The sequence below is a fragment of the Rhea americana genome, unplaced genomic scaffold (genome assembly GCF_003343005.1).
Source record: "Rhea americana isolate MKP2758 unplaced genomic scaffold, rheAme1 scaffold_197, whole genome shotgun sequence".
NCBI classification, from domain to species: domain Eukaryota; kingdom Metazoa; phylum Chordata; class Aves; order Rheiformes; family Rheidae; genus Rhea; species Rhea americana.
Genome location: NW_028186116.1, coordinates 752,060 through 768,375, shown reverse-complemented (window position 1 = coordinate 768,375; position 16,316 = coordinate 752,060). Strand labels below are relative to the sequence as shown.

General features: G+C 40.7%; 1 protein-coding gene and 1 non-coding gene across 2 annotated transcripts in view; one reads left to right on the top strand and one right to left on the bottom strand.

The window, feature by feature from the left end:
• Positions 1-16,314, bottom strand: part of CADM1 (cell adhesion molecule 1) — a gene marked incomplete at its 5' end in the record, with an annotated part of 203,480 nt that extends 187,166 nt beyond the window's left edge. The window contains one exon of the mRNA XM_085303160.1: positions 15,999-16,314. Within this exon, the coding sequence (XP_085159286.1) occupies positions 15,999-16,314 (316 nt within the window). The remainder of the gene's footprint in view (positions 1-15,998) is intronic.
• TRNAV-UAC (transfer RNA valine (anticodon UAC)) lies at positions 4,386-4,456 on the top strand. The gene has a single exon. It is a non-coding gene; the product is annotated as a tRNA-Val (tRNA).
• Positions 16,315-16,316: the final 2 nt, after the last annotated feature.

Here is a 16,316-nt window from a genome sequence, read left to right as displayed (position 1 = left end):
TCATTTAGATCTCATATGAGACTCCCAAATCAATGAATCTTCCACCTAGATGACTTACGAACACAGAATTTTCCCTGATTTTGGGCTTTGTCCTCAACTGTATTATCAAATTTATCTTCAATCTTCCCTCAGCTGCAAGAAGCTCTGTTTTTCAAGTTTCTATTAACGAGAGAGACCAAAAGCTCAAGAAGCAGAAACTAAGACAGGGCAAGTCATCCTTTGCAACCAATAATTTTGATACTGCAGCACTGTACTGGTCTTTTTAAGTATGTTGCTTACCAGTATTACTTATCCCTTTGCAAATCAACTTAAAATTCAAGTAATCAAGTATTTTGATAACCTTCCACTTAAGATCCTTTCAGCACTTTTCATTTAACATTGTGGTTACAATCTGCAGCAGCCTCTCTTCAAGAAGTAAGGTTAATGCCTTCATATTACACAAACAGAAGACTGAAAGTCTGCTCTGATCACATGGCACATGCAGTAATCCTCTACAACTTGAGGGCTGCAGTCTTCAACAGACACTCCTGAAGCAAGCTCCACACACTACTATTGCCTCTTTCCCCAACTGGATTTGGGAGTCTAAACCCAAAGCATAAGTTATGGTCATAAAGCAGCCTAAATTAAATTACGTCAACAAGCCACCCAGTTTAGGTTTAGGCACTCCGTAGGACAGGGACTGACTTCACTAGATGTATTTAAGCTATCCGGGACAAACAGGCACCAAATTGCCAGACACTGAAGCAACGTAAAAGTCAACAGTTTAAGATCAGCAGAAAAATACAGTGACACTGGGCATACTTGAAATCATAACTCTCCATTCAGAATTGGATTTGTTTACATTATACCTACAGCTACAAAGAGAAAAGAATTTAACTTTATTACTGGTTATATTGCAATATTGAGAATTCAGTCATAAGTGAACAGCAGATATATCTTCCTGTGCTTGTTGTTCCTAGCCATGATTGTACACCTGAACTGAAGGAGATGAAGGCTGGTTAAGAGAACTTAATAGGATTCTGCGTCCTTCCACTGCATTCAATAGGACACTATGCAGAACACGTGATTAGCAGCTACACTTGAGCCATGGTACTCTTACAACAGCTAGAACTACCTCCCTGCCCTAAGGGATCATCACTGCAGGAAAATACAGGTGTTTTAGTAAAAACAGCAGCCTAAGAGTTTGAATCATTTCTGTCCAAATTAGCACTCTGGCATCAGGTACAGATTAAGAACCCAGCATGAAGGTTGAATGACTCTTAAAAGGAATGAATCTTGTGACAAGGGTCATACCTGAAGAACACTCAAGTATCTGCCTTACATTCAGACTGATTAAGCTAGCCACAGCAAATTAATGATACAACAGCCAAAGAACTACACAGTATCCAGAGGAAGAGTATTTACATAGTCTTGAAATGCATTTCAGCAGATGGAGAAAAAACTACCCTTTCAGATCATATTAAAAGCATGTGATCCATTAGAATCTCAAATTACAGTATGCAAATGTTGATAATTTAAAGGTATTTATAAAATTCAAATAAAATAGTCCATGAATATTGAAAAATGCTTAAGCATTAAGTTAAATGACAATTTTCAAAACACACTAAGGAAAGCTGATCGTAACAAACCAGTCCCATGAAATACCATATCTAACTTTTTAATTACCAATTGATCAACATGTAGACAGTGTAATAGCTTTCAGCTTTTAATTACTGAACTATCAAAATTCCAACCAAAAAAGGAAYCTCCAGAGATGAAACTGTAATGCTTGATTATTCATTGCTACATAATGAATGATTTGTTTTTAAACAAGATGTCAAGTTCCTCATGTAATCCATCAGGATGTGTGAGTCTGCAAAGCTTATACTGCCCATACTAAGTACTCAAGATTCCTGTTCTCCCTTTTTTCTGACCCCCGAAGTGAAGATCTTTCCCCCAAGGCAAAACACTCCAGAATCAAGGTGCTGAGAGGCAAACAARTTGTCGAACTGCGCTAAAAATTCAAACAACTCCACCTCCTGCTACAGAGATTTGTTTTGTAGTTGCAATTTACCCCTCCCAAGAGGAAACAGATATTCTTTCCAACTCCTCTATGCTTCCAGCTGAATAGTTCCAAACCACAAACTAAATTCACAGAGCACAGTAGGCCTGGAAGCCTTCCTTCTAATTTCACATGTATGAAAGTACTTAGAGCAGAGACAGATGGATACCTTTTACTTATGCTCTAAACTCAGCATCAAGTGCATTATAAATCACTACTGAACCTAATGCATCTCCATTACCCCTTTCTTGCAGCATCATACTTTCACAAGACAGTTACAAACTTCTATTCAGCAATAGGTCAAATTCAGCCACCACCACTTGCAGGTCCAGGGTTCTCATCTCCCAGCAGCTGCAATATAAACCACTGACAAAACCACATAAATGTAAAAGGCAATAGCATCTCCCTGGAATCCAGCAGAAGCATTTAGAATGAGCAAGCTCAGTGAGGTCTGTGACAGTACAGAAACAGCCGGATCTGTATTCTACCAACACATGCAGTATAACTTGTTCTTTCCCTTTCCTATATTTTGAGGTAACCCATCACTGTTAGCTCCAAGTACCTCAGTATCTCAAACTACTTCCCAAAATTCTCATTTCCATCAGTCTAAAGCACAAAAAAACTAAAGACCTTCTGTAACATAAAAAYGGGTTTTATGACTGCAAAATGCCACCTTGATTCCCCTAAGGAGTATTTTGCCAAATCCAAGAGTTTGTATTTAGCGCAACACTTCCTAGAAAACATTCATTTGAAAACGCAAGGGGTCTAGACAGATGTAAGGCATTCTGGAAGTAACCCTATTAAACAATGGTAGTTCAAGCAGAGCTTGGTAGGCAATTAAAAAAGAAACTACTAGCAAATAACATATTTGTTCCTTAACCCCACTGGCAATGATTAACATCACTGACTCCAAGCCCCCTGTGTATTAACTTAGAGATGTTTTCCATGCACTTCCTCTCCAGTTATTCCTCATTATGGCACCTGCTACTACAACTGCCCCCTCCCCCTCAAAAAAAAGGAGGAACAATCACTTTTCTCCCCCCTTCACTAAAACCTTGCCTCAGAAACACAAGACAGTTTTTCACTAATTAGTGCAATACAATCACTTAGGATTTCATTTGAACATGAAAACCTTAAGCTTAACACCACACTTCCCTTGAAAGCTGTTAGCATGCATAGCTTGTGTGATTTTAACATAAGAAATTCAGTAATCAGTAATCAGAAATTCAGCAATGAGTGTAAGCACTTATGACAGCAACCTCTATCAGTACTTACCATATTTACAACTAAATCATGTAAAAACAAGTCAGTTCTCTCCACACAGATAATCTGGACAAGTGAACACTAGACTAGCAAAAAGCATCCACTCCAGAAGACTGAACATACAAAATCATGTGGTGAAGAATACAAGATAACACTCACGCAAAATTGCTAAAGACAATACACAGYAGAAAGAAAATAACAGGAGTCATTCTTAAGATGCAGGCTGAATGAAAGAAAAGACACATACAAAGGAAACAAAGGTCTACTTTTATCACTATTCTAAACCAYACAAGTAGTAATTTATGTGCAGCAGTTTTGCAGAGCTTGGCTTCTATGCCACAGCATCCATATATTTTCCAGAAAAATAGAAACCAGTTGCTTCAGTATCTAACCAGAGTGTTCATTCTCTGCCTTTGAATTCCTTATAAATCCTAGGAACCAATTTAAACTGAAAAGATACCAATTTCAGAGGTACATCCACACACACACAGATTTAYGTTTTTCCTACACTTAAGCTGAAAAAAGTTACTCTATCTAGCTCATTCAAATGCAACTTTCACAGACATTATGGCAAAAGATTTCCTAGATACCTTTAAATCAGCTAGACATGGAGAAAGTTAAGTAATTTGATTTTCAGCACAACAAAAGATACCAAGTTATTAAAACTTTAGAATTGTTTTGGATTTCATCTTTAAGGGGCACTAATTTCTTAGACTGCTACAAAGATATTTTACATTTAGCAAAGARAAACTGCATTTCCAACAGTTTCTCTTGTGGATTTAGTGACAGAGARAAGTGCAAGGTTCAATACTACTCAGGCAATAAAATCCAGTACTAGTGAACAACCTACACCACTTTTCAACAACATACCGCACATCTCCCAAGTCTGTGCACACCAAAAATGCTTCCCTTACGTAATTTCAGTGAAAAATTCTTTTGTTTGACACTGAAAACCAGGTCCATAAGTTATCTCTTTTGCTTCTGCCTGGAGAGTCAGATAACCAGATTTGAAATAGTTTACTAACCTTTACTGACTGCAAAATAATTTAAGTTACTCCCTATTTTATGACAGGATTCATACATCCATAGTGTAGTGGTTATCACATCTGCTTTACATGCAGAAGGTCCTGGGTTCAAGCCCCAGTGGAACCAGCACCAGAAAATCTTTGGGAGGTTGGACTAGATGATCTCCAGAGGTCCCTTCCAACCTTACTGATTCTGTGTGAAACACCCATCTGTGTATTAACACAGAAAACAGGAGAACAAGATGCATTATTTACTTAGCTTGTAACAACACAAAACACAGTAGTGCCCTGCCAGTCAATGCCCTACACTCCTTGGCAGTCCTTCATTAACAAGCTAAATAGACCTATCAATTCCTCCAGATCAAGTCTCGAATTACCTAGCAAACAATAACCCTACAAACATAGAAATCTTCATCTCTGGCTAATACAGCCATCTTAACCAGGATCTACCCCCTTCAAAGCAGGTAAAAGACAGGTCTCGCAGCACTGTGAAAGCTAGTAAAACTGCAGCAGCACGGGGCTGTCTGAGATGAACRTGCTATTGAGGCTACCAAGCGCCCATGATGCTTGCTGCAGCCACCCCATTACCCCTCCGGGAAGCATCAGCTCAGACACTGGTTCAACTACCCTGGTAAGCATTCAGAAGGTAGTGCCACTRATGTCTACCACTAATTCTAAAACCCTTCTGGAAAAACTTCTTAATAAAACCTGCAAGAAGAAACCAAGCTTCTAATTCCAAAGAAAACTCTAAGGGCATAGCTACCAGTGCTGTGACATTTTATACTGAAAGACTATATAGCATAACAAAACCCAGATTACATTCCATATTAAGTCTGTTCCAGAAAGCAGATTTAACTACGCAATGCTGCTGTAACAGATTACTCATAAGCAGCCAAACTACCTCTTCACCCACTGAGTACATACAAGCAGTATTAGTTCTTAATTCTCCAGTTATTTGTGTGTACCACAAGTTTAAGTTGTTCAAGATGCATTACTCTCTAGACCTGAAACACTTCACAAACACTGTCTCATTGCACACGGCTGTACAATTCGAGGTAGATTAACTGAAGAAATTAATAAAATGTGATGTAAACTACTAATGCGTCCATCATTCACAGCCACCTATTTCTGCTCTCTTATCCTGTCTTAGTAGCTCTACATACAAACCCGGAGAAGGCTGAGGGTACTTGGGGCTTTGAAGAAGGGCTGCACAGAGGGAGACTGAAAATACAATGGACTCCGTAGTAAAACATTTTAATCTTGCAAGGAAATTTTTAAAAAAGTAGTTTTATAGTAATTAAACTATTATATTTATAAGAACTCTCACTAAAGATCTCCGCCATGTCAAACAGGAATCAATAGATCTATTCAGCCTTAATACAAAACTGAAAATGGGAAGACTACTCAAAGTGACAGCTGTATCTAACATACTACACACCTTTGAGTTGCGTTCCACATATATTATATTGCATTAGCACACTTGCAATTCAGACTCAATTTGCAAAACAAAGCCTAGAGGACAGAATCATCATAATCGTGCCTTCCAATTTCTCCTGGAGGGATTTAAAAGCTACATCATCAGTTCTGCTATAAACCCTCTGCGTACAAGGCTCAATACATATACTTATCACAATAAATGATTTGCCTCAAGTATTTTCTTTATTTCTTGTGCACAAGTTTCTCCCYTTTTCCCCAAAGGCATCCAAAGGGCAGCAATGTTATTTTCTTATCCATCCCACTTCAATCTTTGATTTTACAAAAAAAAAAAAAAAAAGGATGCAGCCACACTTCACATAAGATGCAGTAACTGGCAGTTACAGATTCAGGAAGAGTTGTCAAACTGCATACATTCCATTAAAGATTATATGGAACAAATAAGAACCTAAGAACTTTGAAGTCAAAGCAATTAACGTGGACATAGTGCAAAAACCTCGATGTAAGAGTCATTAACCTAGTAGACAAAACTATCAAAAAAATGAGGAATGTCTGCTTCAGAGTTACATTCAGACCAGATGCTGAGCAAAGGTGGTGGAAGAAGAGTACTCAACTGTGATTTGGCAGAAAACAGCAATCATGTAATCATGACCTTATAGATATACTATCTTAATGGCACAAAGATCTTCAATTTGAGCAGCAGATAAACTATTAGAAAATTAAAATCAAAAAATTCAAGTGAAAGCAAAGGAAAAATTATGCACTTACTGAATTTTTACACAGCTAGGAGAATCTTTTAATACAGCCACACTTCAATGGTGAGTATGAGCATAAAGAACGAACAAATTAAATGGGTTCTGCCTTATTTCTACTACAAGCTACTGCAGGTGTTTATAAGAGTGATTAGGAATATGCTCTATCAGTATGGACGGTTAAGTCCAGCTACAAAGCTTTATGACTAATCACACTGTCCTAGGCAGGCATCTCTTTTCTCTCATTCACCAGCATGCACTGGGCATGTACCCCCTTTTCTGTTACACTATCCCTATCCAGGAAAAGCATAATTGCTTCCCTCAATGTACAGAGTATTCCTTTATTGAAGAGCTAAAGAAATTCCAACCCACTCAGTATGATGCCACATTAGAACTGAGCTACACCTACTTCCCAACTGCAAATCAAAATGCTTCCGCACATCAATTTAAATTGACCCCGTCAGCAAATGCGCACTAAGGAACTGTGGATAGTTCTCTGGACTTTGCACAGCTTGTTAAAAAACTAGGGTGCCCCCCCCCCAAAAAAAAAAAACACACACCATCTAAAGGACTCAAGTTGCTCGTAAGTTGACCTAGATTCTTACTGAACTGACACCACAAAAGCACTTCACATAACAAGCAGTGTTTCTTGCTTTTTGTTCTTGCTGCACCCACCCTGAGAAAGCATACTTACACCAAACAGTCCTAACCCCAATGATCCTCACACAGGCTGAAGCTTGACAAAATTGGCTGTCATATGATGACAAATATTAACAGTTTTGGTGTTTGTGAATCAACTTTCAACTAGACTCCAAGAATCCTGGTTAGATAGTAATCAGGAAACAACAACAAATAGCATTACTCAGTATCTCTACACTAAGCAACATTATGAACACACTGCAAAGTCTTCCTCCAATTAAGGCACAAAAAGCAATGTAGGCATGAATGCTTTTAAGGAGCTGCTGACACCTAGAAAACCATAGCATACTTTCTAGCTAGAAAGCATTTATACAACGCATAGCACTGCCTATCCTTAATTCAGCTAAAACATCATCTAATTTTATATAGACTCAGCAAAGGAGGAGGGACAACTAAGAGCTTCTCTGCTTCTGCTGAACATTTTTCTTCTGACATAACTTACATCTATGTTAGCTAACACAGATTAAATTTTCAGAGAGATGAGTAATGGGAGCACAAATCCATGGCCCAAATAATGCTTTCAAGCAAAGTAACTTAAAAAGTCATTTAAATAAGAGCTACAGCAACAGTTCTCTAAAAGACAGTATTTAGAGTATTTTAGGTCTTCCTTATAATCAGCCTACTTGAGGTTGGAATCAGTTGACCAACCTCATCATGTGGCTCCATGCAGCAACACAGGGTTTCTATCCTACCCAGGTTTTGTCCTTTACATTTGCTTGAGTAACATCAATTTTAGTTTGTCTGAAGCCAACTTCACCATATCAATGGATTATCTGTGGCATAACAACGAAAAGCCTCACCTGAAGCATTGTTTTAAAGGGAACAATCAGTATCATTCTTAGAACAGTACTCCTGAAAGCAAGCAACCTTATCTGCCATGTCCAGTAAGAAACTGGGAATCACTTTCTGCTTTTGGAAAGCAGGGGGGAAAAAATACTTACCATTCTTCTAAAAACCTTAGCCAATTGAGTTAATCCATACATAATGCTTAAACAAACAACTGTGTAACCAAAGACATTATAGCTCGGTGACTGTAAGGGAACCATGGATAAGTGACTGGTTTGATGTTAGAGCACTGCRAAGAACAAGAACTGGGATGGATGTTCCGCATACAGGCATAACAGAATGCATAACAAACAGAACTGTGTGGAAAGAAGAAAAGTCTCTGCAATTAAGCTATAAGCAAGGACTATTTGCTTTTCCTCCCCACAGTTTGACCCAGCCATCCAATTTCAACAACTTTGAATGGATTAAGAGCAGCTGTGGCCCAGAAGTTATCCCATGACAAATTATGGCAGGGGAGTGGGGAAGGGAATAGCTTTTAAGCAAGCCACATGCCTTTTCAAGGTCACAGATACATCAGTGTCACAGAACAATTTTAAGGGAATTTTACTAAAATTTTACTATAATGAAACATATGAAGTCAAAGCACCATCTCTGCAGTTGAGAGTTAGGGACAAGCGTTCCTCTTCTCAGACACAAAATAAGGGCTGGGAGAGAATGGCATTCCTTTATTTTCACCTTTTAGTGCATTAGTGCAGAATTTACATGAAACAGACTGCATAAAGACAGCTTTCTTTCTAGCCTAATTTTAGCAGAGCACCATTTAGCTGTAGCCTCAACTTTAAAGCTTAACACCGCTAATATTTAAAAGCAGTGTTCCAAAAGGGAAGCTGCCTCACAGCCTCATCTAGAAAACAGAAAAARCAGCAAAAAGCAGTTTCTCATGCTTGATCTGATTACTCTGATCTCTTTTGATGCTACAGACTCAGACTCACATTTCTATTACTGAATGAGAGGAGTAGGGTAGGGAGTGGAATGTCACTTTGCTATTTGACATTTTCTTCCTCAGTCCTAAGAATATATACTGCAGATAATTGGAATAAGGCATATGAAAGGGCTGAAAAGACCTGTTTCCTGTATCTCCCAGGTAGAGATTTAACCACAGGATGGTGGTTACCAACAGCCCTCATCAAACCACTGTTCAAATTAAAGGTGACCTTAAAACTCTCTCACTAGAGCTTGACAAGTTTTGTGTTGCTCTCGAATGCAGCACATTAACAAAAAGTTAATTATGATCTTCTGATGGGTAAAGCAGTGATACTGTGTGTTGTTTCCACATCAAGTTTTGCGATCTCGGGTCCAAGCTCGTATCAAAAGTTGTCATGTTTCAGATTACCAAATTCTCTCAGATTTTACAACAATACAAGTTCTACCTTGATCCAGAATATAGAATTCATAAACATAACTCAGTGGAACTGCACTTGAATTCCATGCATGAATTGGTGGCATTTCCCTTGTCAATGCTTRAAAAGGGGTTAAGAGAACTGATATCCAATGCCTTTCAATAACCAGATGATCGTGTTGCAGTTAACCCCTGAAAAAAGAGATAACATACTGCATAGTCCCATATATTTTCCTAAAAGCTAGCGAGCTAGCTTGTCATTTTGCTGTAACAGCTTAAACTGGTACATGGGACCAGACACCATTAATGCATGCATCAAATGAATTTATCAAGAGTTCCCTCATCCTCAAGATGCTGTACTACAAGATGTAAGAGAAGTTTATTGTCATGTAAGCTAATCAGTACCTGAACCTTTTCAGAGAATGTTAAATTAACTGCCATTTCTCTTTAAGCTTCCACTGCTTAGTCAAGGATTCCAGAAAAATTAACAAAAATTAAGCACTTTTGCTATTCTAGAGAAGAATCAGGTCAGTAATGTAACTGTTCAGGGCCAGGCCTTTACAGTTGGTTCTGTGAGGGAAAATAAAATCTGAATGCAACTATTTCTGCTACTAAATATACCTAGGTTTAAAAATATTTTCCATTATATACAACTAAGAGTCTATTTTCTCCTTGGTACTTGCACTTGACATCTGTTGCCACTAACAGGAGTTGCTAAGTGAAAGCACCTTTGTTGTGTAGGTGAAACCCACAAAAATATTCATTGTTATTTTCAAAAGGAACCTCCCCCCAAAGTCAAATGAGAGTGACCAATATTGATTCCATCTATCCTTCAGAGAAAATCCTATTAACTGGGAAAGCTGCTTATGCAATTCCTCATAAGAGTGGTGCAATATGAAGAGGCTGAAGTTATTACATCCTTTAAAAGTAGGAATAAAAAAAAGTTAGAAAACCATCTATAATCTGAAAACTATCAAACAGCAGATAGTAACATCGTGAAAATGCAAGTATTTACAGTAAAAAACACAAACAAGCAAAACCAGACACCTTTTAGTTAAGTTGCAAGCCACAGAAGTTTCTTATATTTCTAAGCAAAGACAAATGCTTAAATCTCATTCTGATCCTAAATACAAGCATCTTAAAGTGGATAATTTTTGAAGTTGATTCACCTTCAAAATTCAGAAAGGTCAGAACATTTCTATTATTCAAGTTTTTCAGCCACACAAGAATGTAATCAATTAAAAACAGTAGGGTCAGCTGGCCCAATCCTACAAAGTCCTGGGCTTACATCTGAGGCATGTCACAGATTTAAGCTCACTAAGCATATGAGCCAGTAGAAGTTCCTAACACGATCTAGTCAAGTGTTTAACTTCTTTAAAACAAAAAAACTACTCAGCACAGAACAGACAAGTGATAGCATTCAACACCAATTATGAGAMTTACTGCTTCTCACAATGATATTCTCATTGTTCATGATATTTGGAACAGATGAAACATTAACCTGAAACTTGGATTTTTCAAAAGAGACCCATTGTAGTATAATGCACGTAGTATACTGTTTCCCAATACTTAACTCCACTTCCACACAAAGATTTACAACAACAATCTGAACTGCAACTGAATAGGAAAACTAGCAGGCTCAGCAGCTAATGAACACATGAGGAAAGAGAAAAATTGCTAAAATTCTAACAAAAAAGGTAGAGGACAGCACACATACCATTCACACATAGCCAATGTGTCAGAACTGGAGCTAGCCTACCCCTGTGTAACTTGCAGTCCTAGTTCTCTCATGCTTACGAAGTACTGAAATACTTAAGCTCAGGCACAAGGCTGAAATGCAAAAGCCAGCTCATCTTGGAACATGGGCCAGCTACCATTCACCAAAATATGCCACAGCTGACAAGTTCCACTGAAATACTGTGTCAAATCCTAAATTTGATTGAAGCCTCATCATGTTATTCTAAAAGAATATATAAAACAAGAGCCTGTTGCACATGCAAAAACATCCCGCTTTCACCAGCATACTCCCCCGCATACCATCTTGAAGCCAAGCATACAATAGCTTCTAAGCCAGCACTGACCGACCTTCAAAGGGTTCTGTACTGGAGCTCCCCATTAGCCACAACAGGAGCTGCTACCTGCAACACAATTAAATCTCCAGAAAAGCAACTGACTTATGAAACTAAAACAAGTATACACCACTTACAAGCACAACATACCAGATAGGTTTACTCCATTACAGGTTTCCAAACAAAGTTTATTTAATTCTAGTGGTTTGCACCACTAAAGGCCAGCACATAGTATCCCACAAAGAAACAAATACAATTTTTTCCATGTACCATCCAGTTTCTCAGAAGAGACACAGATTGCATGTCCAGCTTTGCTTGCACCCTTAAACCATTGCTTAAGTATTTATTTACTGGCTGAATTCCAGCTAAACTGAATACTGTGAACTTATAGTCTGCATTACATTTAAAGCTTCAGAAGTCTGTTCAAATCCTATCTCTCTGAACCACAGAAAGCAATCTCYCTTTCTGAACACACAGAGCCCCTGCATTCAAGACAAAAGTACAGCAATACATTTTATCAAACATGRAAGAGGTACAAGCTGTTAAAATCCCTTTTAAGAGTATAACAATAATCACTAGAAAAGCTGGCACTAAGCAAAAACAAGAAAAATCTGCCTAATACTAAAAAGGATTTGGGTCTTGTTGTTGTTGTTGAGTTTTTACAGGCAGAGAGGAGTTAACCAAGCACATTATTAGGAGCATTTAAACTGCCATTTCAAACAACACATCTAGTCTAAAATGCACATTTTGTTCTGGGTGGTGGTAAGAGTAAAAAAGGTGATCTGTTTTTAGTCAAGCAATAGGGCAGAGACTATCTGCATGCTGCTGCCCCACAAAAAATGCTTTTAGTTCCRCACAGACCTGAGAAAGCAACACTTAAGGCATCTTCAGTTACTGAGTCAGAGTTGCTCAGTTATAAAGCTTTCTTCACTTGCTCATAAGAAAGAAAGAAAAGGAAACATCAACAAAACAGAAACTGATAAAGACTGATGCTCAAAGGAAGAATGTAACTATCTTTTCTAGGCTCCTGTCTATACTGCAGCCTCAGCTGCAACATAAGAGCCTCCTTAGAGAAAAATCAGTAAAAGCAACAGCTCTTGTGAAGTTGTATAGCCACATCCAATATTATCAGCAATTAAAGGCATCCAGCAAGCCAAAGGTGCTAATAACTGCCCCCTCTGATTTAGACTGTGCCCAGAACAGAACTATATATTCACTACTCTTTACATCTTTAAAATCACAGGAGTCTCCTTGGCCATGGTTTCTAGGCCAGATTGTCATGCTTATAAACCTGTGTTCGACTGCCTACGTGCAAGACTCAAATGAGCCCAAGCTGCAATCCAGATGGATTATTTACCAGCCTCTTCTCTGCAATTTTCCTGAAGTGTTTGCATTTCAGACCACCACCAGAACAAGAATGTTAGTATATTTTTTTCAAATGGAACAGCTCAGCTAAATCTCAGTGAAATAGTTGCAGATCAGAAGACTTTTTCTTGCATACAAAAGCTCCTTAGAAATTCACCCCATATTTACAGGAGAGTGGTTAACACAACCTCGGTGGGATTACTGACTGTATTTGAGCTGGTCTTTCTCTGGCCCATCACTTGTGGAGCTTCTTTGATGTTGGCAGATACAGAGCTACAATTACAACCACTTTTGTTCTCAGACATGTCCTTATATACCTTTATATCCTTGTGGCCACTACACCCAGTGCCACRGCTAGGTTTCATTTCAATGCTGACACCATCTCCCCAAATATCTCCTGTGGTTTCAGTCCAGAAGTTCTTGTTTCTGAACTGCTGCGCAACATTGCTATGCGCCGTCAGACAGATGCTGCGTTCCACCCCAATGCTGACCGCATTTCAGTATTAGCCGAAATTATTCTTCAACTCCCTTCGTATTTCACAGCAGTGTTATGAAGCTTAATTAACTGTAAAGCATAGAGATCAGATAAAAAGGTGCCACAGAACCACACGTTCATCTTGAGTTACTAGCTTATTTTAAACCGAATCCTAACACTGCCTATTCCCTTTCCAATTACCCGTGCTTAAACCAGTCAGCAAAGTAATTACAGCACACTCCAAAGCACACTCCAGATTTCTGCACTCAGATCACAGGATTCCACTCAAGTAGCAAGATACAGCACTAACACTACTGTACCTTGGGTAGCAACAGATAAAAAGACAACCAATGTGGCCCTCTACAACCATTACCATTTACTGCCACAACAATAATTTTCTCTTCGAAGACTACTGTGATTAACATACCACTTTTAAAAAAAAAAAAGGGAAAATGGGGAAAATTAAGGTTTGRGGTTTTAAGGAACTTGGTCTAACATACAGTAAAAGCAGAACTTCTGCTATTTTATCATTTGATTCATGACAGAGCATTAAAATCCAGGGACAATTATCTTCCAACAGCAGCGTGTTCCCTATTCATACTGTGTAGTGCTTTTCACCATCAGAAAAACACCAACTGCACAGGTCAGGCATAATCCTTTTAACTGCAGCATGTGGACCCTGCCTACTGCTCCAATATTCTAACTCAGTTAACTGAGCTCCATTTTACAGGTTCACTGTAACATAGTATCGTACAAGCCTTTCACTTAAAAGGCAGCCCTTTTTCAAAAAAAGGCAATTCAAAATGTGAGATGAGACATTAAGAGATAGCAAAACAAACAACAAGCACAGTTATCCTGCAACAGGGCTTTTTATTTTTCTGCTTTGTTTCAAGTGATAAATTCTTTAAATCAGACAATCGAACAACTCATTCATTTAGCACAAAGCTAAAAACAAAGCTATTTTCACAGACTTTAAGTAACATACCGCAAAGCTCACCTTGTGACAAAACATCTTAAAAACTATGAAGACAGCCCATTAATTAAAAAAATGTCTGGGTGCCTGCTGCTAAACGTAGACAAGTCATACTCAAGCAACTTAAGTGTTCCTCCCATTTTATTTTAAAAAGACCTGCCACCAGTGGCTTGTTTCAACCACACATTGCTACCCTCACAGACACTTGGGGCCGCAAAACAGCTGAATTCGGAGAACAGACTCGGCCTTCAGGACTTCCAGAAGGAGATGAACATGCCATTAAGAAACAAAGTAATTTTCATTGTCAGAGCCGGCATTCAGGCAGAAGACACTGGCCTTATTTTGTAGGACGATGATCTCTACCAGAAGGTATGTAAAGTCAGAATAACGAGCTGAAAACGACACTAGCTTCCCCCCCAACCCAATACACACACCATCTTGCCGAAAATGCCATTGGGGAAAACTGTTAAAGCATGTACAACAGACATATGAATAAAGCTCTTTGTTCGGCAGAACTGCCTGCTTCTTTATTCCCCCCTTTTCGTATTAGTTAAATTCAACAGATAACTCAATGGCTCTCTTGTTCCTCCGAAACGTCCCAGGCAAATAATGCTAGCTCCTCTTGTCGCACAAGTCAGTAAATGAAGCCTTGTGCGTCTCCAGTGACACACTGTAAATATAAAGTGGCATTAACGAGGGATATTTTATCAAAGCCATCAGACACAAGTGCAAGTCCCTCCTGCGGCTATTCAGTTCAGTGCACGAGAGCCGCAACGACGGCGAGGCGGCACTTTGTGGAGCACATCGCGAGGATATTGTCTTGTTCAAGCTGCTGCACAGAGCTTGTGCCACACGGCTGCAGAAGGCGCCCCAAACTGCCCCCGCAAAATTATCTGCCGAGGCTCCGCTTACTGCTCAATGTCGTTCAGACAGCTTTATTGGACRGCAAAAGCATTTATTGTACGAGACAGGCTTGGGAAACCCTATTTAGTCGTGTTTAATTAATGTCTATTTAATCCAAAGCAATCGTCTCTGGCAAAAGCATCTGAACTTGATGAAACGGATCGGGTTACAGCAAAGAATGCGTTTTAAACAAGGCTCCCATTAATCACTGCGGAAAGCAGAAAATGGAAGCCCATCGGAAGTTGCACTTCGATTCCAACAGGTCTGAGCACTGGCGCGCAGCCTCTCCGGGCGGCTCCGCGGTCCTCGCCGGGAGCGGCAGGGCTCCGGGGAGGCTGCGCTAGCAGCAGCCCGCCGTGACAGCCCGCGAGCCGGGCTTGCACGAGCGTGCGGCAAGCACTCAGGAACGAAAACACCGTGAACAGCGAGTCGCGGGGGCGGAGGAGGACCGCACACGCCGAGTACTTTTTAAATACGAAGGCTCTGCAATAAAGCCGTGTCGAGCCCCTCAGACAGACAACAGCAAGAAGCCGCTTCCATGGTAACCGGCAACAGACTGCCCGTGCAGCTCCGACACGCACTGGTGAGCCGCGACCCGCTCCTTCACCAGCCCGCAGGTCCCTTCGGCGAAGTCGACCGTACCCAGCAAAACACCCACGCGCAAGAGCGCAAACGCCCTTCGCGGCGCGGCCCCGCGCGAGCGCGGCCGCAGCCCCCCGCGCCGGGCTCCGCGCCGGGCTCCGCGCCGCCCCGGCCCGCCTATTGTTCTGCCGTCGCGCTCCGCCGCCGCCTCACGTACGCGCTCGCCGCTCACCGGCGGCGCCGCCTCCACCGCGCCGCGGCCCCAGCCGCTTGCCGGGACGGCTCCACCGAGACCGAACTTGGACGCTCCAGGGAGGGAAGTTCGGGCCGAGCGCGGCGCCGAGCCCGCGCGTTACGTCCTTAACGATTACGGCCCGCAAAGCTTCCGAGGGGAGAAGAACGAGCCCCCGAGCCGCGCCGCCTCGTACCGCCTTCACGAGCGGCTCGCCGCGCAGAGCCCCTTCGCAAAGCCGCTCGGCAGCGGGCGGCCCGGGGCTCGCCGCCCCCGGGAGGGCGCCGCGCCGCGTCCCGCCTTTGCGAGCGGCCGCCG